The following is a 23,492-nucleotide window of genomic DNA, read 5'->3' as shown; positions in this document are numbered from 1 at the left end:
GCCATGGGGCGTGACAAAGCGGCGATGTGTAACGAGCTGGGATGAGAACGTGTGCAGCACACAGACATCCAGACTGTACATGTTGATGCTTCACGGTCGATTGAAAGAGAAACTGTTGCCGTAGCCTGTAGCCTCCCATATGACAGCGAGCCGTGCCAGATGACAAGCTGTCTTATAAATGAAGTCTGACAGGTGCTCCGGCATTCCTTCAAACTCTACTGTAGCAAAGGGAGGTTAACTCTTTCATTACCGCTCTGCTGCTGAACGTACAGGCCAATATGGTGGAGCAGATGGCCTGTTCTAACCCGCCAAGTGATGTGACTTGGGGGACAAAGACAGGTGCCACTGAAATGAAGTTGCCAAGTTTCAGTTAAAACTGGTTTTGATAGGATTATCCTGACTGGTATGAGCTTGTCTGGCTCAAGGTGGAGTTCTCCCATGAGAAGAAGGAACAGGGAAGTTGCATGTGGAAATGTGTTGCTTCTGTATTACACAACTCTACAGTGTTAACCGCCTTGACTCCACAATTCAAATAATGATTAAAAACTTTGCTACACAGTGGTGGAAAGTAACTAAGTACATTAACTCAAGTACTTAAGTAGATTTTTGAGGTACTTTTATATTAAGCAAGCATATTTGCCCACTCCCATGTTGATAAGAGTATTAAATACTCGACAAATCTCCTTTTAAGGTACATTTTGAACAGATTAAAAATGTACAATTAATTAAAATTAAATATTGTAATCGATTGACAGCGATTAAAATAATAAATCGTGCAGCAGCAACTTGGTAGAAAATGTTTTTATGCAGCAACAAATTGGTAAAAACTTTCACAAGAATTGAAATTTCCAGTATATAATGTATAAAGTATACAAACAGTATTGAATTGAATAGATTGGCCCCATTGTCACTGATATCTGATCCAACTATTTGAGTCAGTATTGGCCCGATATCGTTACAACCCTATTTGATACACATTGAAATAAATATGAGGTACATTATTGTAATGGCAAGTTCAGATCATGATGCATCAGTCTTGTGTTAGTAGGTCATAGTAGTCCCAGTAGAATGAAGACTCTATTGACTAATATAGAGTTGACGAGTCCAACAGCCGTGTATGTGACAAACTTATACGGCACTTCGATCTCTCTCCTCCTCCTGGCGCTGTCGTCTTGTTTTGGCACTCTGTGCCACCAATACAACACCTGCAGGCTCAGTGTCTTCACCACCAGTCGAGTTACCAGTAACGCTACAGCTCCCACAAGGAGGCGTGCAGCACCTCGTGACAGTGCAGTAGCCGTCAGTGTGGGTAGGGGTACAGGTAGCACCCCCGGGGGGTCAAAAGTCTGCCCCAGCTGCTGATTCACCCAGTACCCCACAGAGGACCCGGCACCTGCTCCTAGGATGGTGGTGGTGTCCCCCCGTGTGGTGCTGTAGTGGTCCAGCTCTGGGTATGTGTAGCTGAGGAAGAGGGGCAGTGACAACGCCACGACGGGGGAGATGTAGCTGGTGAGCTGGAACTGGTCGAAGGTTTCCCAAAATGGGTAGGTGACGAACATGATGACGGCTGAGATTAGAGCGCCACAGATCACATCCTGAAAGCAGAATGATGACAATAATTTACTAAGAAGGTTTAAAGCGATTGTTCGAAATGCACGTATCGATACCGCTCTTATATATGTGTTAAGAAGTGACCTGCAGAGCTGCTGGTTGGTGGGTTTTGTTACCTTCGGACAGAGTCAGGCTAGCTGTTTCCCCTTGTTTCCAGGCTTGGTGCTAAGCTAAGCTAACCGGCTGCTGGCTTTAACCCAGTGGGCTACCTACCTCAGGGTCTGAGAAGTGAAGCCAATGCTGAAGTGCCTTAAACTTTCATTCTTTCTAACAGCCAGCAGGGGGCGACTCCTCTGGTTGCAAAAAGAAGTCCGATTGTATAGAAGTCTATGAGAGAAGTATTAAAGTTCTCATCTAACGCTCAGCAGGAAAGCGAATACACATTTCCCAAAAATATTTTTTGTATATTTAGGAAATAAAATCCTCATAAAGCATAATTTCAGTGATGAGGTCGCCCTGATAAATAACTGCTTTAATAGCTTAATATTATGGCGTCCTGATAATCAAATGGAAGGTGGCATAAGGTGGCTGCTGATTTAAGAGTCCTGGATCAAAACCTCAGCCAGACAGTTTAACCAGACAGAGATGAATTATGAATCCTGCATTGAGCTTGAATGTTTTATGCTGTAGTATACACTGTGTGTGTGTGTGTGGAGGGACTATCTCACCAAAACTGAGTGCATGCCAGTGTAGAGGCGGCTCAGACACACCAAAGACGACAGCGTCAGCGCGATCAGTAGACCCACCTCGAACTGGAACTGTGACACAAAAACACACACTTAGATCACCATCACCACACCGGCGTCTGATATGTACTGTAGATACCTCTCACACACACAAAGACAAACACCATTCTCTGATTAGGGCGATAAAAGATGAAATATTTGTGTCAGATTCCTAAAAAGACAAGAATGTTTGTCATTTGGTATTTTTTTTTCCTAACCTTCCTCCTCTCAAATTGTTCGTTCGTCAATCGTCTTAATGGCGACGTCTAAGTCCTCTCTGTGCCACATGTCCTTTCTGCCGGGTTGACGTACTGCCTGTCATCAACTCACAGCTCCTTTATTCCTCTACTGTCTCTCCATCCTCTCTCCCCTCCCTCCTTTACCTACGGCGGCAGGTTTTGTTCCCCGCTCCATTTCAATAACAGTGAGAAGAGAGGCCTTGTGTATTCATTCACCTCCCCTCCTGTGCCCCCCCTCCTCTTCTCTCCTCCTCTCTTGCCTTTTTTCCTGTGTCTTTTCCTGTCCTTTGCAGCTGGAAGCCTATTCACTGGTAGTTCATGAAGAGAGGTTTTTTTTCTTTTCTGAATGGCCACAAAGGATGCCGGCGACAGGAGGGGGTCACTCTGTGATTGACTGTCGTGACCTCCGACCTGCTCCGGGAACCGGCCGAGCTGCCCCGAGGCCTCGTGGCTATTCAGGAGCCTCTGCCACAACAGCCTGCTACTCATCTATATAGCTGTGCATGCTCTTTTCTTTCAGGGGAATCCTGGAGGAATTTCAAGCCACATTTAAGTGCTCTACTGTACACAGGGGGTGTCTCGGGGTGGCTGAGACGATTTGTCTGACCTTGAGAAGAAGATTAAGGCAAATAGCTGAAGTGGTGTGACCGCAAATCAGGCTGACAGCTGCAGAGGCTGTAAACTACTAACTGAACTCAATTCTTCATTAAAACACGGTGCTTGATAAGACGGCTTGTGATTGAGCCACTGAGTGTTTTATTGACTTTGCAATAGAGTGGGAGAGATAAAGGGAGGAAGAGTCAGGAGGAGGAGACGTGGACTGACAGTCATTGACTCAGTCGAGTCCATCAGGAGACCAAACAGCAGCCGGGTGTGGCTGATGGTGACTGATGGTGACTGCCGGCCCCGCCCCTCCCTGCCCATTGTCCAACAGCTCAGTCGGGACGCGGTGATGGACAGCGGGGCCACTCCCTTCATCCCACTCAGCTACCAGAAGGCTGGCTGCCGTCCACAGCCTCCCACTGCCTCAAACTGTCCAGCATTCAACACTTTGATTTGGATTTTCACACTAACTGGTGCCTCGCTAATCTTAAAAGGAATCCATAAAATCCAACAGCACTGCTAATGAGATATCTGTCGTCACAGTAACAGTTTAACATCCACTTGGTCTTTCCTTCCATAGCTCTAATGAGGTGTAAGTACGCCATTTGCAGTCAGCAGTGGCGGTAATATCATTTGTCATATGAGTAGTGTAACCACTGACTATCACGTTTCAGTAATATTATCACAGTTGCAAATCAAGAACCAGCGTACAGTAATTGTTAGAGAGTGCTGCAGGAATGAGTCGTAAGACCTGGAAATGAGTTAGCATCTTAGCACTTCATGTTCCCTCGTCTGGAAGTCAATGGGTTTTAGTTAGATGATTGAAATAAGGTCTGTGGTTAACACAAGCTGGAGAGATTTCAACGTTTTGTTCTACGACATAAAATACACAAATAAATACCCTACTCTAAATACTAAATACCTGTCTCGCTTAAGGACACTTCGCGGACAGTAGGAGACAGGGACCAAACCGCCAACCTTGTGGTTAAAGGACAACCTGTTCTACCCACTGAGCTGCAGCTTCCGCATTGGCATTTGATGTCAATGGTCTCCATGATCATTCTCCACCATCCACTGACTCCTTGTCGATGACTTTGACTCACTTGCTTCCAACCGCATAATACATTTGTTACACATTACAAAGCCATATCCTATTTGTGAATAAGTACTGTAGCTCACAACTGCCAAGAGCACTTTTGTGCTGTCTTACTGTATTTAATCTTATCTCCATGATGCTTACCTGTATCCTGGACGGAGCGCTTAGTAAAACCGTGAAGGAGATGGTGATGGCGGCCATGGCGTGGGTGGACGGTAGCCCGTATTCGGCATCGACGCGCGTCTCCAGCTTGACCACAGGGGGCGAGAGAGGGCGAGGCAGCTTCAGCACGTCTTTCATCGCCTGACCGACGTACATCACCAACTGTGAGAGGAAAGAGACACGAGTCAATGACTTTTTATTATATACAAAATTACATGTTTTTATTAGTGCTGCAATGTTTAATTGATTAGTCATCAACTATTGAATTAATCGCCAACTATTTTGATAATCGATTAATCGGTGAATGAGTTATTTTTTAAGAACAAAAGGTGAAAATTCTCTGCTTCCAGCTTCTTAAATGTGAATATTTTCTGGTTTCTTTACTCCTCTATGACACTAAACTGCAGAGTTGTGGACAAAACAAGACATTTGAGGACGTCATCTTGGACTTTGGGAAACACTGATGGACATTTTTCAGCATTTTCCGACATTTTATAGACCAAACAACTAAACAGAGTAATCGACAATGAAAATAATCCTTATTTTTTTTTATCAGATTTCACACTGGTCTACATGGATTCTGATGAAGAAAGAAAGAAACACATCAAAATAGCCTTGTTTTTTTTGTAGTGCTTTTAAGAACCATTACAGAATTTTTGGCTGCAACACTGAACCTTATTTAAAGAATGCAGAGATCTAAAATAGCATTGTTGGCTTCATACAATATAGATTCATCATCTAAACCTGAACATGTCGACATTACATCATTACAGTTAAATAGCAGAAATGACTACAGAAGAGTGCTGCAGTGTGCCGGCCACAAAAGCAGAAATTAGAGATGGAGGAGGAAGATGATGATAAAATAATGAGAAGAGGAAGCAAAATCCTGATCAGGCCATGCTCTAAAACTAACCACACAGTCTTATAAATAAGTAATCACCATTCCCACTCAAAAAAAGAACTGCACAAGAGTGGAGAGACCCACCCTGGTATAAAGTGCAGATGCTGCAGTTGTACAGAAACCAAATCTATTGTAAGAAACTGAGAATCGAAGACGGCTGGGTTTGCTGACACGGCGTCTTCAACCCGGCGGGGTCAGACAGAGGGCTCATGACAGAATGACACACTCAGTGTAAGGTGTGTGTGTGTGTGTGGTGTATAGGTATTGTGTGTGTGTGTGTGTCCTGCCAAAATGTGCTGCCTATTCTCTTTCATGAGCTCCCCAGCGGCCCTCGGAGGGGCAGCCTGCTCCCGCTCCAGGTTTATTTAAAGCTCTGCCTTGTATATTTAATGAATGGCTGTCTTAGCGAGGAGCAGGGAGGCAGCGCACAGGGAGCGAGCAGGACACTAATGTGTGTGTTTAAGGGAGAGAATAGAGAGGTTGTTATTACCATCTCTACTGACACTGTAATCAGGAGATGCTTGTTACCATGGCGAATGAGATATAAAAGTTAGTCTGCTGACCCGCTGTTAGTGCAGCAACTTGTGGACAGAGATAAAAGGCACACGGATAGAGAGGGAGAGGAAGAGGAGAAGATGGAGGACACAGAATATGTGCACACGACAGCATTACATTCTCTCATTCCAAAACCATGGGGTTTAAGAGTGGAGTTAAGATTTTGGAGCTTATAGCTGCAGGGATTTTCTCCCATTCAGGCACAAGAGCATTGGTGAGATCGAATACTGATGTTGGGCGATAAAGCCTGCCTTGCATATGGTGACCAGACGTCCCGGTTTGTCTGGTTTTGTCCCATTTTCAAGCTGGTTGTCCCGAGTCCTGACAAATATCTGTAAAACACCATATTGTCCTGGTTTTCACCACAATTAAAATAATAATAATAATAATTGTTTTCAGCACTTATAAAGACGTTTATCATGTTTTGTCCCAATCATTAAACCAACATAAAAACATAAACAATGCAACACTGAATTCAACACTGATTTGTCTGTATGTGTGTCAATCAATAAATATGCCGGCTGTCAATAAAAATGCTGCATTCTGCACACACTGCAAGAGTACCTTTACAGTGGCACACAGTGGAAATACCGATATAAAAAATCTAGGCTGTCAATCGATTAAAATATTTAATCGAGATTAATCGCAAATTAATTGCACATTTTTTATCTGTTCGAAATGTACCTTAAAGGGAGATTTGTCAAGTATTTAATACTCTTATCAACATGGGAGTGGGCAAATATGCTGCTTTATGCAAATATATGTATATATGTATTATTGGAAATCAATTACCAACATAAAACAATGATTGTATAAATATTGTCCAGAAACCCTCACAGGTACTGCATTTAGCATAAAAAATAAATGTGCTCAAATCATAACATGGCAAACTGCAGCCCAACAGGCAACAACAGCTGTCAGAGTGTCAGACTTGACTATGACTTGCCCCAAACTGCATGCGATTATCATAAAGTGGGCATGTCTGTCACTCTAGCTCTAAAACGGAGCCTGCTACAGCCTAAAAATTGCGTTAACGTGTTAAAGAAATTAGTGGCGTTAAAACAGATTTGAGTTATTATCGCGTTAACTTTGACAGCCCTAAAAAAAAATATAAAGACAACCAGATAGCAATATACAATAGCTGGCAGAGAATGCGTCACAGTCGGCCATTTAGCCGGCGGCCTGCGCTTGTGCACACTGACAAATACCAGACAATCAATAATTATATTACACCAATGCAATCCTTGTGTTTTGCCTTTAGGTCAGCTAGTGTTATTACTGTATGCAGTTTTGAAATAAACTGTTGTTTTAGTGGATTTTGGGAGGGGAAATATAATTTTTCATCTGCTGAGGTGGCTCCAGTTTCTAGCTCCATAACTTGCAATTAAGGTGCCTAAACAGCCCCAGACCAAAGGGTCCACAAATGTATAAGGATGTATATAGGTTGAGATACAGAGAGTACGCTAAGTGAACATAAATAAGGTTGAGAATGAGATTAAAACTTCCAATAATATTAGTCTTGTTCTTTCCAAAAGCTAAATCGTTCTTTCCCATCTCTCCTTGTCCTCTGGTGGTGCATGAATATAAAGTTTATTACTCCAATATTAACATCTAGCTATACTGTACCTACACACATGCACCCAGACGGAACAAAAGTGGACAGTAAACAGAGGACATTTAGCACGTGTGACCCTCTCCATTCACCATGACTGTGTATTCATACAACAAGCCATACTGTGTGCACACTGCACCCCCCACTCTGCCTTCACACAATGGATCTGCCCACCAGTTCAAGTGCTTGCATGATATGATACCCTCGCCCCACCCCCCCCTGCACACCATCAACACAATTATATATATTCAGCTGCCTCATGAGCCACACCATGAACCAGTGGTGTCTTTGTACGAGTCACATCAAAGAACTGGCCCAGAGACAGTGTGGTCACAGTAAGGGAAGAGTTAAAGACAGGTCAAGACACACACACACAGACAGATAGTTGTGCTTGAGTGTGTGTTTTCTCGTGAATAAGTGTATTGATCGAGGCCGCCAGTGCAGCTTTGGACTTTGATCTGTCAACACGTGGATCAGAGTGAGTGTGTGTGTGTGTGTGTGTGTGTAGGGAAGAGAGGCTACAGGTCACTGTTTGTATGGAGAAAACACACAAGATGTTTGTTTTTGCTCCACAGCGACATGATAAATACCTGATTTGGTTACTAGTTGATGCATAATAAAGTCATGCTGATAGAATTACATGTTGGAAAGCTACTCTCCAACACTGGTGATAATAATTTACACTCTTAGTGATATAAAAATTATCTGTGCACACAAAACAGTATCTGAGAATGTCACATTTTGCTTTATAAAGATTTTAGTTTTTAACAGTACTGCCACTAGAAGTTTGACTTCACTGACTACAGAGCTCCTCAGTAGCACATAATAGAGGTCCATTTGTACGATGGGTATTTTGGGAGTCATTCTGCTGCCTGCTCTTGTGAACCAAGAAGTACTTTCTTCAGATATGTAAGAGTTCTTTCTTAATATGACTGTGGAGCCAATATGCCCAATCCCCACAGCGAGGTCTCTGCAATTTACAGAGAATTTCTTCTGGGTCCTTCAGAATATTGCTTTTATAATGTTTTTGTTTTGCTGAGTGGGCCTTCGCAACAAAAATAACCTAATTTACAGCAAATGGTTTTCAAGCACTCTGAATGTGTAGAACAACAAGACTATAGTCTACTGCCATGGTAGACTTTCTTATACTTTAATGGGGGTTTGGCACTGTGTCGTTCCTAATTACCAGGTCAAACATTTCATTTGTTCAATACTTTGGTTTATGACCAAATAGAGTGCTGTAGGGATGACGTATTTTTGTAAACCAACCAGGAAGTTAGCGTCGCCCTGGTTTCCTCGACAATAAGCCAATGGGATTTTCCCTTTGGCTTTTGGATTATTGCATAAAATAAGCTCTGTGGCAAACAAACGTCTATGATACTTACAGGTTTTGTTCAGCAAGATAATCTTCACGAACGAACACCACTTTGATGATTTTTGGAGCATGAATGCAAAATGAACGCCCCCCCCCCTCCTTCTTATGGTGTTCATGACCTTGTATGTGTAAAGTTTCTGAAAGCTCTGAGTTGTGACGTGTTTGTTGACGTTGTCAGAAATGGCGGAGGCCATGAAAGTTCATCTTTTGGTAAATAATAAGTGAATATATTGCAATTTTAGTCGTATATTGTTTTTCTTCATAATTTTATAATATGTCTGAGGAAAATGTTGATATTCCCAACGACCTCATCTTTGTCCTCATTATGCCTTTGCATTTACTACATTATGTTACCCTCTTGCTAGCTTGCTAAATCGTTAGCCTCTGTAGCTTCTAGACGCCAACAGTAACGTTAATATTGCCGTTGCTTAGTAGCGGTGTTCTCACAACTTGAATGCCAAGCATATCGTGTACACGACTTCCCATGTTGTAAACACAAGCTCACGAGTTTCATTTGAAGGCAGCATTAGCCTCCACCAACCAGGAGTTGCTTACATCCATATCTGTCCAAAATGTCATCACTTCATCATTTTTATCCTGTTAGACATTTGTGTCAAATTGTCATAATTAGCAGATAAATTCTTGAGTTATGGCCAAAGACGTTTTTTGTGAGGTCACAGTGACCTTTGACAACCAAATCTAATCAGTTCATCCTTGAGTCGAAGTGGATGTTTGTGCCAAATTTTTAGAAATTCGCCCAAGGCGTTCCTGAGATATCGTGTTCACGAGAATGGGACGGATGTACATATGTATGTATACGTACAGATGGACGGACGGACAACCCGAAAACACAACATAAAAATAGAAAAGTGTAATTATTATGCCAGTACAAACAACAGTGAGCACAGTTTTGTTGTAGTGATGACAGGACAGGATCAGACTGTCTGACAAAGTCTTTTTTATTCACAGACGTACATATTCTGATGTCCGGCCTTCATCACTGATGGCTGATCAGGGCCGAGGCCATATAGCTGAAAAAGTTTGTCTTCTGGGAATAAAGTGAGTTTTTGTCATTGAGTGTGACCATCGTCTGCCATGCAGTTCATTTCCTCAGTTATCCACATCATAGCGTATGCCCTCTATGTACAACTTGAGTTTTTTTATATTCCAAACAGCACAGTAGGTGCACGATTTGCATAACGCTATGCTACAGTAATACCATACAACATGGCAAGGTAATTCATGACCATATGGTTAATGACAGTTATTGTTTTCTAAGTCAACCAAAGTCACCCTGTAAGTAAAGCCAACAGGGAGTAGTAGGGGACATGTGTGTATAATGAGTGTGTGTTCTTCAGTCATGGGCCTGTAATGTATTTGCTCATGCATACAAGTCTTAATTTGCATGGGTGCACTTCAAATGTTGGCGTGAGTTGCCAGTTTTGCGTGTGACACAGAGACAGAGAGGAGAGAGAGAGAGAGTGCACAGCCCTCCGTGAACCTTAGATAACTCCCACCAGCACAATGGCAGGGTGCTGTTAGAAGTTAGGAGTGCGGGGTGATGCGCCCCGAGGGCTGACAGACCAAATGTTCGGTCCAGAGAGAGAAAGCTCAGAGCGCTGATGAGGCCAATAAAACACTCTGCTGGTAGACTAGGGGGAGGAGAACACAGAGTAAAGCTGGTAATGTCTAACTAGAGGGAGGGCAATGAGTGTGTTTAGCAGGCGAGGCGGGGAGCGCGAGCATGTGTGTGTGTTGGTGTTTATGTGCGTTTGAAAGGAGTTCAAACAGGGGCCTGGTGAAGCCAGGATGCCAGAAGAATGGTGTCTCTTCCCCTGGGGGGCCAAACAAGGGGTTCAGACACAGGGCACCCACCAAGCGCTCGGGGCGGGGACACAAAGGGCACAAAAACACACTGCCCATCACACACAGAGCAGCAGCGAGGGTGTATGGCTGTCTCTAGAAGTGTCAAATACGCTCCTTCTGGGATCACAGTTGACATGTTTTCAGGCTCTCTTGTCGCAATGTGCTGGATTCTGTCAGAATAAACATCTAAAAGGGCAGATTCTAGCAGTCTTTTCCCACTAATGTGCCCCCATGTGTGGCCTCTCGCCATGTCAAGGGCCCCGGTCAGGCTGGCCCCAGTGGCCCCCTGGCCTGGGGATATATGAACATGGTGGTGTCAGAGACAGGTCACTGGAAGGGGGAGACGGATGAAAGGAGGTTGAAAGGTGAAGAGAGGGACATGAAGAGAAGAGAGAAGAGAGGTGGCATTGTGGAGAGAGCGGGCATCGGACTGAAGAAGACTGAAGTACACAAAACAACACATTTTCTCTCTAGCTGTGACTTACGGTCCACATGTTGACGAGGCGTCGGCACAGGAATGGGTCCAGGTTCCAGTGTATGCAAGGCAGACAGGTGATGTAGAACACTTCGTGCCCCAGGCCTGCCGAGAGCAGGAAGAGGAAGTGTAACAGCCAGTTCCTCACCTCATACTTAGGCCTGCTGCTGCCCTGCAGGGAATAAACACAGATGAACACAAAATATGATGTGACCAGGTGCCTAAAGATGTTCCTGGAGTGGTATCAGATCAGATTTGATCTACCAGACGACACTGCAGCCACACCCTATGTTGGCTACACACCTGTTACCTTTTTCACAGCTTCTTTACATCATATTTCATCATTTTCATTATTTGAAGCAGCTTCTTGGTCTGCTTCTATCTTTCCTACAGATCTACATCCTTCAAAAAAGTAAGGGAAGTTACTGTCTTTGCTCCCAGGACTTAATCCTATTAACTGTCCCCAAAGTGCGTACTGAACTGGGGAAAAGGGCATTCGTGTATGCTGCTCCCTCTACTTGGAATCAGCTATAAAATTGCCTGAATCTTCGACAGCTGGTCTCACTGAATGTCTTTAAAGTGCTTCTAAAAGACTTGGAAGGAAGCACATCTGGCTTTAGATTATTAGGATTCTGTAATTTGCTCTTTGTCTTCATTTTAAATTGTTATGTTATGTTTTTTGTCTGCAACCTAGTAACTGTGCTGCTATCTATCTTAGCCAGGACACTCTTGAAAAAGAGATTTTTAATCTCATGAGTCTTTACTGGTGGTTAAATAAAGGTAAAATAAATTAATTAATTATACACACAGCCCGTATTCAGAAACTCTGCATTTGAAACAAACTGTCAGGATTTCTGCCCATTCGTGATGTCACAAATATACAATATTTATAATGGTGTCACAGTCTTTAGGACAAATTCCATTGTATAGTAGCATCTTAAGTTAGCTAGCTAACTAACTAGTTAAAGAGCTAGCCCTTAGCAACAGTAACTAAGGGGGGCTTACACCAAACTTGCACAGTTTAGATTTGCTCTTTGTTCCTGTTATATAGGATTATTTTTGCAGCTATTAGAGCTTTGTAAGCATTTAAACAACTAATGCATATTGCTCTTTGTAGATTAATAAATAAATAAAACAATGCCTATGCTGAACACCGCCCTAGAGGAGCTGCAAAGGAGGACAGATAATAATGCACTGTACTCATTTTTAACAGTCTCTTCTGCACTATATTCACTTTTTTTAATAGTCATGTATCACAGCTGTTACCCTGCACTATATTCAGTTTTAACAGTTTTCTTCATCTCCTTGTATTTTTATATCTGGTATATTTTTTTGTACCTTGTACTACTAACTTTTTGTACTGCCTTTTTACCAACATGTTTTGCACTATGGAACTGTGATGGTGGAAACTTGAATTTCCCTCGGGATCAATAAAGTTACTATCTATCTATCTATCTATCTATCTATCTATCTATCTATCTATCTATTTACTGCACATTATCAAAGGATCCAAAACATCTGCTGTAAGTCAGAAAGTGACTGTGTTCATCTTCACCTTGTTAATAAGCTTAAATAAATTGTAAAAGGGAGACAGAAGAATGTAAACAACACCACCACACACAGACAGCTTGTCATTTTGCAGATCTGGTGGCTGACCTAGACACCCAGACAAACGAGAAAAGCCAGTCACAGTTTCGTTTGCATGATATTTAAATAGGGCCTACTATGTTATTTACTCTGGTAAACCTGTTGTGTGTGTAACTCTTTCTAGGTTTCAAGAATTTGATTCTAATTCCAAGAGCTATAAAACCAACACTTGTATTCCTTTTAAATTAATCTCACACACTCCATAGACAATCTGTTTTGAATTAACATTAAGTTGTTTATGGTTTAGACCACATGTTTTGCAGAAAAAGACTTACACTAATGGCACATCCATTCTCCTTGTATTTGTAGTTGGAGTTCTTATCCTGGTGGTCCCATCTTCCCTTCACATGTCCACGTGGTTCGTCGGCGTGGACCGGGGATCCATCGTGATGCTCGGTTTGGACCAGGAAGAGTCCGCATCGTCTCTGGAACCGGGCCACGAGCTCCGAGTCATGCAGGTAAGCCAGGAGCTCCATCCAGCATGTCAGGTGAAAAGAGACACAAGTACAGCAGCAGCAGGCGGATGTGGATTTACTGAGCAGGAGAGGTGTAATGAAAAGGTTGATATTTGCCAGTACAGGCAGGTAGCAAAGCTCTGGACAGGTGCGGCAGGTGAGCGCAGGTGGGCGTGGCTATAGAGGGGGGGGGGGGGGGCTGAACAGGTCGTCTCAGGTAGTTTGTCCGACCTTTATACTGGGATGGTTCAACTGTTTTCACAAACAACAATCAGAAGGAAGCTTTATTATCCATTACATAGCTGAGAACTAGGTGTATAAAGGCTATAAAGGCTATAAAGGCTATAAAGTAAGTAGCTCAGTGGAAGACAACAGGATAATGTGTGATTCAATTATATTGTTTATCATGACGTAGAAATTAGAACTGTCAATCTAAAATATTTAATCACGATTAATTGCATGATTGTCCATACTTAATAGCAAATTAATCACATTTTTGTGTGTTCAAAATGTACCTTAAAGGGACTATTTGTAACTTTCAGAAATGCTTGTTAACAGCGACACCTGTAGCCGTTAAGTCAACGAAAGTCAGCGTCGGGCTCGCTTCATAGACATGAACGAGCATCGCTCAACACAGTGAGGCGACACACATCAGCTAAAACCCACAATATCACTCTATATTTCATCTGCTTGGCAGTAATGTTAGCTGACCAGACGAAGGTCTCTCCATGAATCACTGCTGATCCTAGTGTTGGCTTTTCCTGCCTCAGCCCCGCTGCCTCAGCCTCCGGGGCTCCGCAGCGAGCAACGTTGTCGTCTCCGACCGCGGCCGGAGTGAACAGGGAGACTCCGGCACCCGGTCGGAGACGGTAACGTAACTCGTTGCGGAGCCCCGTCACTTCACAAGACACGGGTAAACCTCTGTTGTTCTGGAGGAGCTGCAGCACCGGAGAATCTCCCGACCCGGTAGATTTATACGTGTAAAAAGTTACAAACAGTCCCTTTAAAGGGAGATTTGTCAAGTATTTGATACTCTTATCAACATGGGAGTGAGAAAATGTGCTGCTGTATGCAAATGTATGTACTATATATATTTATTATTGGAAATCAATTAACAACAAAATACAATGACACATATTGTCCAGAAACCCTCACAGGTACTGCATTTAGCATAAAAAATATGCTCAAATCATAACATGGCAAACTGCAGCCCAACAAGCAACAACAGCTGTCAGTGTGTCAGTGTGCTGACTTGACTATGACTTGCCCCAAACTGCATGTGATTATCATAAAGTGGGCATGTCTGTAAAGGAGAGGCTTGTTGGTACCCATAGAACCCATTTTCAGTCACATATCTTGAGGTCAGAGGTCAAGGGACCCCTTTGAAAATGGCCAGATTTAGCGTAAGTTTGGATCGTTAGTTAACCTCCTTTGTGACATGCTAGTATGACATAGTCCTTAGGATTTCTAGTTTCATATGATACCAGTATCTTATCACGCGTTGTTATCGCATTAACTTTGACAGCCCTAATGTAAATATGACCATATAGAGCCAAAGAAGAGAGTTTAGAGTGCAACTTTTATCTGCACATGTCATTCGCACAACTTTTGTTGTTCTGTATATGCTTTAGGTAAAATAAGACAGCATTATTAAAAGATGATTCTCCATCATCACCAGCAGCTTTATCACCATCACCATCACCATAGTAATGAAGCTTTAAAATTGGATGTTGAATATTTTCGCCTCAATACAGCATTGTTGCTTTTGTTAGAGTTGCTATCAGTCTCCCACCAACAGAGATAATTGTTTGCTAATTTCTAAAGAAATCACAAAACGGCAGCATGTAGAGCATGTTTCGTGAAAGTGGAGTCCGGGAAGGTCGCAGCTGTGGAGGCTCAGGGAGTAGAGCGGGTTGTCCTTTATTCACAACGTTGGCGGTTTGATCCCAAGCTCCACCTGTCGAAGTGTCCTTGAGCGAGACACTGAGCCACAATTTGCTCCCTGGGCTGCCTCAAGGTGCCAGATAAAAATGGATTTATTAATTTATTTACCACATATGATCAATGATCCCCTCTCACCAAGTCTCCCAGACAGTTATATCAGCTTAAGGTCAAGTTTCCTGTGGTCTGTGAGGCTTAATGTGTGTCTACAAAGGGGACTGTGTCAATGTGTGCGACCTCTTAATTCAGAACTACTGCATATCTCCCTCTTGTTATGAAACCATTCATTAACCACTTTTGCCAACTGTGGGGCTGAAAAGAACACTTTTCAATTGTCATGTCAGCAATAGGCCTTTCACTAAAGCAGGTGATATAAGTCTTAGATAAATGAACAACACTTTTATCATATAATACTAACATTATAACAACAATCATGTGTCTCACAGCTGCATAACCGTACGTCAACTTGTAACCTCTGTCCTATCGTAAAAATGTCAAATCAGGACTTATGTGTTTACACTTGAAAGTTTGGTCTCAGTGATATAAACAGAATGAATACAGCTTTCACTAAGAATCTAGCTATGAGCTTCAGAGAAAACTGGTACGTGTGAGTACCAGTCAGTTAGAAGAATAGTAACCCCAGGGTTTGAGATCATTTGAGTCCCTTCAATGGCCTGTTTGTGCCATTCCTGCTCCATAAAAACGTAATGGGACTTTTGAAAGTTCACGGGCACAGTAAATTTGCTTATTGGATTCCTTTAGTGATTTTTACACAATAATTAAAGTTTTTTAGGCAACCTAAAAGCAGCAATAAAATTGTATTTTTGAATTTTGACATTCTACAACATGTGGTTCTCAACTTTTTTCACGTCAAGGACTTCTAAAATTATACACATTAAGTCACGGACCCCCATTTGATAAGATTTCACTTTAGGAACCTCCATCTGAAAGTATAAATTTTGGTTGTTAGATATGAATAAGACGAGAATTCCAGCCGAACCTGGAAAGGGCTTGTAGTTTTATTGCCGCAACCTTAAGAAGTTGTAGTTGTGTTGCTTAAACCTAAAGAAGTTGTAGTTTTGTTGCCTAAACCTAAAGAAGTAAAGTTGTAGTTTTGTTGCCTTAACCTAAATAAGTGAAGTTGTAGTTTTGTTGCCTAAACTTAGAGAAGTGAAGTTGTAGTTTTGTTGCCTAAACCTAAAGATGTAAAGTTGTAGTTCTGTTGCCTAAACCTAAATAAGTGAAGTTATAGTTTTGTTGCCTAAACTTTAAGAAGTGAAGTTGTAATTTTGTTGCCAAAACCTAAAGAAGTTGTAGTTTTGTTGCCTAAACCTACAGAAGTTTTTGTTTTGTTGCCTAAACCTAAAGAAGTGGAGTTGTAGTTTTGTTGCCTAAACCCAAAGAAGTTGTAGTTTTGTTGCCTAAACCTAAAGAAGTTGTAGTTTTGTTGCCTAAACCCAAAGAAGTTGTAGTTTTGTTGCCTAAACCCAAAGAAGTTGTAGTTTTGTTGCCTAAACCTATAAAGAAGTTGTAGTTTTGTTGCCTAAACCTACAAAAGTTGTAGTTTTGTTGCCTAAACCTAAAGAAGCCTTTTTGTTTGTGTTCAAAATGTGACATTTTACATGTTAGAACGTGTTGCTTTTAAGTTTCACTTTTACAAGGTAGTAGGCGTAGTAGGCCCCTAATGACCCTTATCTATGGTGCTTATAGCGACCGTGGATAAAGTGAAACCTATGATCAGAATAGTCACTCATATGCCTTCTTATATAGTCAATTAAATATTGAAAATAAACTACAGTATATCCCCATTTTTCTGGGGACCACTTGGAACTCCCTAAAGGACCACTGGGGGTCCCTGGACCGCTGATTGAGAACCACTGTTCTATAACATGTCTATGGGCCTTATATGGGCCTATAGACCCATAATGAAATATTTGTGATTTTCTACAGCATCATGCAGAGATGCATGCACTCCAAATGACTCTGACATGCATTATTAAAATAAATGCAGAACTTTAGAGTCACTCCTCTTCATCAAATCAACCTCTTCTATTTTTATATGGAAAGAATAATATAATATAGTCATTGTTCCACTCCAATCCCCCTGTAACTTAAAACAAAGCTGGCTTATTGTGTGAGTGAGTTTTTTTTTTAAGCTTGTACTTGTAGTTTTATTGCCGAAACCTTAAGAAGTTGTAGTTGTGTTTCTTAAACCTAAATAAGTTGTAGTTTTGTTGCCTAAACTTAAAGAAGTGAAGTTGTAGTTTTGTTGCCTAAACCTAAATAAGTGAAGTTGTAGTTTTGTTGCCTAAACCTACAGCAGTTGTAGTTTTGTTGCCTAAACCTAAATAAGTGAAGTTGTAGTTTTGTTGCCTAAATTTAAACTTTGAGATGATTTATTAAAATAAATGCAGAACTTTAGAGTCACTCCTCTTCATCAAATCAACCTCTTCTATTTTTATATGGACTGAATAATACAGTCATTGTTCCATCCACTCAATCCTCTGTAACGTTAAACAAAGCAGGCCTATTGTGTGAGTGAGTTTAGCTGCTCTTTGTTACAGGAAACTGAGAATTAACGCCCCCGAGTTTGACCAAATTAGCGCATCCTGGCATCTTCTGCGTAATTGCGATGGAGATGGAGCATGGCTGTCATAGCTGCTCTCTGCACTGAAAAAAACAACAACACACTCTCTCTTTAACGGGACTTTCAGGCGACACATCCTCTCTCTCCTCCCTCTCTCTCTCTCTTTGTGGGATGCTCTCTGGATGGATGAGCCCTCGCAATCGGAGTCACCACCATTACATCATCTATTCCCACACATGCCCTACATCAAATGAGAGCTTTTTAATATTTAACTGGGATCATTTGGACTGAGCTTTTTTATGCGTAAAGGACGTGGGGATAATAAAAAAACACATCAACAATGTCTGCAGGCATGATGGCGCTTCAATGAGCTGGGAGGAGAGGAGGAGGAGAGGAGGAGAGACGTGCACCGTCATCAGCATCATCTGTCCGCCAGCTCCCTTTGTGTTCACCCGGAGAATGTGAATGGCGAAAGATGACATGGCAGAGGTAGATTTGGCATCAAACGGAGCGGAACCCCCCGGCGGCGAGGCCTCCTCCTCGGCTTTCCCTTACGAGGAGTACGAATGCAAAATCTGCTACAATTACTTCGACCTTGACCGACGCGCTCCTAAGATCCTGGAGTGCCTGCACACGTTTTGCGAGGAGTGCCTGAACACGCTCCATCTGCGGGAGGAGCGGCCATGGCGCATCAGCTGTCCAGTCTGTCGCCACCGGACTCCTGTGCCGGATTATCGGATACAGAACCTGCCCAACAACACCAAGGTGACGGAGGATTTCCCTCTCTACATCGACTCGGACCCCCTGCCTCAGGACGCTCTGCCTCCATACCCTCCACCGCTGCACCCAGCTTTAGTCGCCCTGCGCCGGGAGGAAGCATCGGGCACATCCAGCGTCTCCCAGGCGACTCCATCCACCACCGTGTCCACCGCCACGACAATCTCCCAGGACTCGGTGCGCTACGACAGCTGTCAGAGCTGCAAGAGAGTGGCTCTGACCACCGGCTGCGTGTGCGTGATCTTCTCCTTTCTGTCCATGCTGGTGTTGCTGTTCATGGGCCTGATCTTTGTGCACAGTCACAGCATTCCTCCCTCGCCTGCAGGACCCATTTGCTTGTCGGTAGCCAGCATCCTGGCCATGTTCTCGGTGGTCGTCACATGGCTCATCTGCTGGCTCAAATACAGACCGGACCATGAGACAGGCCGCTCATCCGCCACCAGTAACTCCAGGAGAAACGCCTGACATGGCTGCTGCTCTGACTAATGATGGAGAGATGGAGAGATGTTGTATACTGTGGGTGTGATTTATGTACATAATACTGATACTCCTCCTCCCTTTAAGGAAATAAATCTCGTCCAAAATGGCCTTTTTTTATCAGTATAGCAAACACCCAAAGGCCTTCATGTTGTTTGGAGCAACATGATCCTTGATAAACCTGATTTTCCTGAAGTTGTGCACTTGTATTGACAGTATATGCCCAGCTGATTTGGGTGAACTTGTCCAAGACTTACACCCCCTGTTGGTCTCAGCTGTGGTTGGTTTGAATGTGAAGTGCTTATTTCCAGGGTTTGACACCCTCCCCACCTTATCCTGCTAGATTATATGCATATCCCACTATGCCACTCACTGTATGATAACTGATCCACTCTTATATCTCAACAAAGCACTGTTGTATTGTACAGATATTTGGCACTTCTGAGTTGATGGATTTTTATGGAGGCTTGTATGCGAGAAGCCTCTAAAATATCATTCCCTTACAAAGAAGTCCTCAATCCAAACTGTAAATAGTCTACAGAGAATTGAGTGGTACTGGATAAAGGTGTCATCGGCTTCCTAACCCATGTGCTTGAATTTATCCTACAGGATGGCACTGTTTCCTTTATCACCATGAAAACTGCACCTCTTCCAGGTTTTTCAAAGAGATAGCTTGTGATTTTGACCCTGTGTTTGGCTACTTTTGTGCATGTTATAGGCTCCTGAGAGCTTTGAAAGGCTTTTTTTGTTTCTTCTTTTTTATTATTTAACACAAGAGATGTTATGTCTCCTGACTCGTGTGCCTCACCTTGTTGCTGAATGAAGTAAAACTTCACCGAAATCATGCACGGGCCTCCTGCCACAGACGGCGTCCTGCTGGGGTGATGGCAGGGATTTCCTCTTTCTGTCACATCATTTACACAAATGGAAGTTGAAAACAGGGTTTCCAACATGGAGCTGCCTCCCAAGTCAGCACCTTTTTTGCATCTGGCTGTGAAGAAAGGTCAGAATAGATACCTGTTTCTATAAGTTTGTGTTAAACAGGTGTAATCCAGGCCACCTTCAGCACCAAGTTCACTCCTCTTCTTCCTTCAAAGTGTGAGAATCTACATACATGTTTCTTGGCTATAGGCCAGACATGGTGAACGACTTATAAAAGGATATATTTGGTGTCACTCTGGTTCCTCTGAGATTGTCAGGATTCATAATTACCTCTGTAAACTTAAAGAGCCCCATGCGCTTTGTGGCTTAGATTAGAAAGAGGCATATAAGAAAGATAAAAACACTTCAGTACCTGCACTAACACAATGCAAATATTTAGTTTTCCTAAACTAAAACTAAGTAACAATCAGTTTATATGGTTTGTTTCCCTCAGAAATACAAATAAACAGAAACACTAAACTAACTTTTGCAGACAATGCATCAAAAAGGCTAAAACTTCTTATTATGAACATTACTGTGAACCGTTGGTTAATTTTGTGTATGTAATCGTTGCTACAATCTGTACAATTATTTATTTATTATTCTTGAATATGGCAAAAAGTGATACCTTATTTGTGGTGTTATGTTCTGACTCCCTGACCTTCCTGTCAGCATTCAATTCGGAGATTATTCGGACACCAAAGTGGTTTAACCTATAAGCACTTGTTGCCCTTGCACACTCATGGTATCCCTACCTCACTGCATGGGAGAAAAGCAAAACAATATGATTCTTAACTCCCCCTCAATCTGATTCCCACGCTTGCTTCAATCATCCTGCTCAACCTTTTTCCCAACTTTTAGACGATGCACTTTCACCCTCTTATTTGACACAAGTAACGGGGTTTACCTTTGTGAAATGTACGCATATTGTATTTATTTCAGAGGACCTAGACGTTGGTTTTTATGAGAATCTGTGGTTGTTGTTAAAGTACCAAAAGTATTTGCACAGAGAAGTGTTCTTTATGTGCTGTTTTACATACATAAACACATTTCAGTAATAAAGGAAACATGAATACCCATTGCATCCACTCTCTGTCTTTGATCCCACAGCTGATAGAAAAGCCTGTTGCCAACGCTCATGCTCATCCTGTCTTACATAATGACTGGTTAGAAGCTGAATAGTATCCAACAAGTAGATCACATGTCCACACAAGAGAAACACATTGTGTTTTAAATGGGAATCACATGTTTGATATAAAACCAGTGTGTTCCTGCCTGGTTGATCTGCTGTGCATCAAATATGCCCCCTACTGGTAGATAAAGAATACTACATGCTATAAAAACCTTCCCCTGTGTCAACTTGCATTTCTCATGTAGGTCTAGTTGTGTAAACTTATGGTGGCTAAAACTTGATTAAAAGTAAATACATTTTTCAATATGTTAATATCACAGACTGAGCTTTTTCCACGTGTTTACATATTCATACAAGGCTCCCTTTTAGATCATATAAATTAAGTCTTTTAGCAAGATTTTCCCCTTATAAACAAGCAGAATAGATAAAAAGTTGACCAAACACCATCTAATTACAGGTTATATACTTTGCATTAACCAAAAGTTTCATGCCTCATAAATTGAAGCTGTCACTAGCTCCCTCCTCTCTTTCATAGTCTCAGCACCATGTAAACAAGTCTCTGTTAACTGATCAGATCAACACTAAAGCCTATTGTATTGAGCCCGGCTGTATTTTTCAATCAGCTACAGTTACACTGATTACTGGAACATAGTTTGAGGCAAGTGCTTGCTTACAAATTAGCCATGACAACAAACAAAATGAGACGACATGTTTTTGTAAGGGTGCTGGGCTAATGGATTTCAATGCCTCTCATTGGACATTTAGCTCTGAAATAAGCTTTTAGCTGTTTTTGACCTTTTTAACTAAACATTTCCACTCACTATTCTCGTGCTACGTAGCGTGACGTAGTCAGTCAACAGCGAGGATTTACAGTAGGCTTAGCAGAACAAAAGCATAGGCCTATATACTACGCCCAAATACTAAGTATTAGTACAGGCAACTAACTTATGTTTTTCCTTGTTTTATACTCCATTGTCATATACAAAGGTGACATTTTACTGCTTCTTTGAGTAAAACATTTAAACTATTACTAGGCTACACTATGAAACACTCAAAAAAACTGAATGTAGATTAACCCATAAGAATACAAACAGTGGTGGTATGCTACTATACTCTAGCCTACCTACTTAAGTAGGCCTACATGTACTTTTCTTGAGTAGGCTATTTGCATTTTATGTGTATTTACTGTTCCTGTTGCCTGGATAATAACAAGAATTTCACCATTTGGGATCAATAAAGTATATCTCTCTATTTACCTACCTACCCACTTTTAACTATGTAATTTCCACCCACTGTTCTTGCCCACAGGGGATTTATAACACTACAGTAGGCTACGTAACAGAACAAAAATATGTCTATATAGGCCCTAATACTACTCTTAGTATAGACTACTAACTGATGTTTTTCTTTGTTTTGTATTCTATTGTCTTATATGCCTACAGTACATATAAGCTACAACGATGACATTTTTCTGCTTATTCAGTTTTGAGTAAAACATTTAAATTATTACTAGGTTACACCATGAAACACTCAACCAAACTGCATTTAAAGGGTATCAGGAGACAGTAAATCATAGTTCTAACTATAATAAATAAATTTAGTATTGTAAGAAGTATAAACAATATTAACCTATAAACAGTGGTGGTATGTAAGTACTACCTACTGTATGTAAGTACTACTTACTGCCTACTTAAGTACAGTAGGCGTACTTAAGTACAGTAGTCGTACTTAAATAGTACTACAGTTTTGAGGTAGCCTACTTGTACTTTACTTGAGTAGGCTATTTACATTTTATGTTTTACTCCATAAAATAACATTGACTTGACAACATAACTTTATACACTTAACACTTGAAATGAGGAAGGCACTTGCAAATGACAAAGTAGTACTAAATGTAAACCAACTTTAGTGTTTAATTTTTACCTCTTAATTTAAAGTTTCATTAAACTTTTTTTTTTTTTTTTTTTTTTTTACAAAATTAACCAAAACACCGACGAGGAAGATCTTAATGAGAATAAATATGAAACAAAATGTAAATCATACTCTCTTAAACTAAGCAGAAGTCAGGTTTGGATTGAAATCAATTACTAAGCTTGTTTACAAGATTTTTAGTCCACACTGATCTACAGAGGAAACCATAAAGTGCATCTTTGGATGGATGGGAAAAACAACATTGAATGGAAATGCTATTGACTCTTCCGGCCCATAAAGAATTCATAAACAGTAACTTTCTTTTACTCCACTATATTTATTTAACTGCTATAGTTACTACTTTCCCCATCAAGACATAGATCGGTTTATAAACTATGCATTGTTATAGAATAAACTGTCCAAC

The 23,492-nt window shown here is 41.6% G+C and overlaps 2 protein-coding genes across 2 annotated transcripts; one reads left to right on the top strand and one right to left on the bottom strand.

Moving 5' to 3' along the window:
- Positions 1-786: 786 nt before the first annotated feature.
- Positions 787-13,507, bottom strand: sgpp2 (sphingosine-1-phosphate phosphatase 2). Its single transcript, XM_037774463.1, has 5 exons — positions 13,143-13,507; positions 11,231-11,392; positions 4,419-4,598; positions 2,280-2,369; positions 787-1,595 (listed from the first exon to the last, which is right to left on the bottom strand). The coding sequence occupies exons 1-5, from the start codon at positions 13,341-13,343 to the stop codon at positions 1,050-1,052; spliced, it is 1,179 nt and encodes a 392-aa protein (XP_037630391.1). The 5' UTR covers positions 13,344-13,507; the 3' UTR covers positions 787-1,049.
- Positions 13,508-17,606: 4,099 nt separating this feature from the next.
- LOC119490765 (E3 ubiquitin-protein ligase rnf152-B) lies at positions 17,607-21,102 on the top strand. Its single transcript, XM_037774218.1, has one exon. The coding sequence runs from the start codon at positions 18,316-18,318 to the stop codon at positions 19,090-19,092; it is 777 nt and encodes a 258-aa protein (XP_037630146.1). The 5' UTR covers positions 17,607-18,315; the 3' UTR covers positions 19,093-21,102.
- Positions 21,103-23,492: the final 2,390 nt, after the last annotated feature.

The sequence above is a fragment of the Sebastes umbrosus genome, chromosome 7 (assembly GCF_015220745.1).
Source record: "Sebastes umbrosus isolate fSebUmb1 chromosome 7, fSebUmb1.pri, whole genome shotgun sequence".
Lineage (NCBI taxonomy): Eukaryota > Metazoa > Chordata > Actinopteri > Perciformes > Sebastidae > Sebastes > Sebastes umbrosus.
This window is presented reverse-complemented; position numbering and strand designations above follow the sequence as displayed.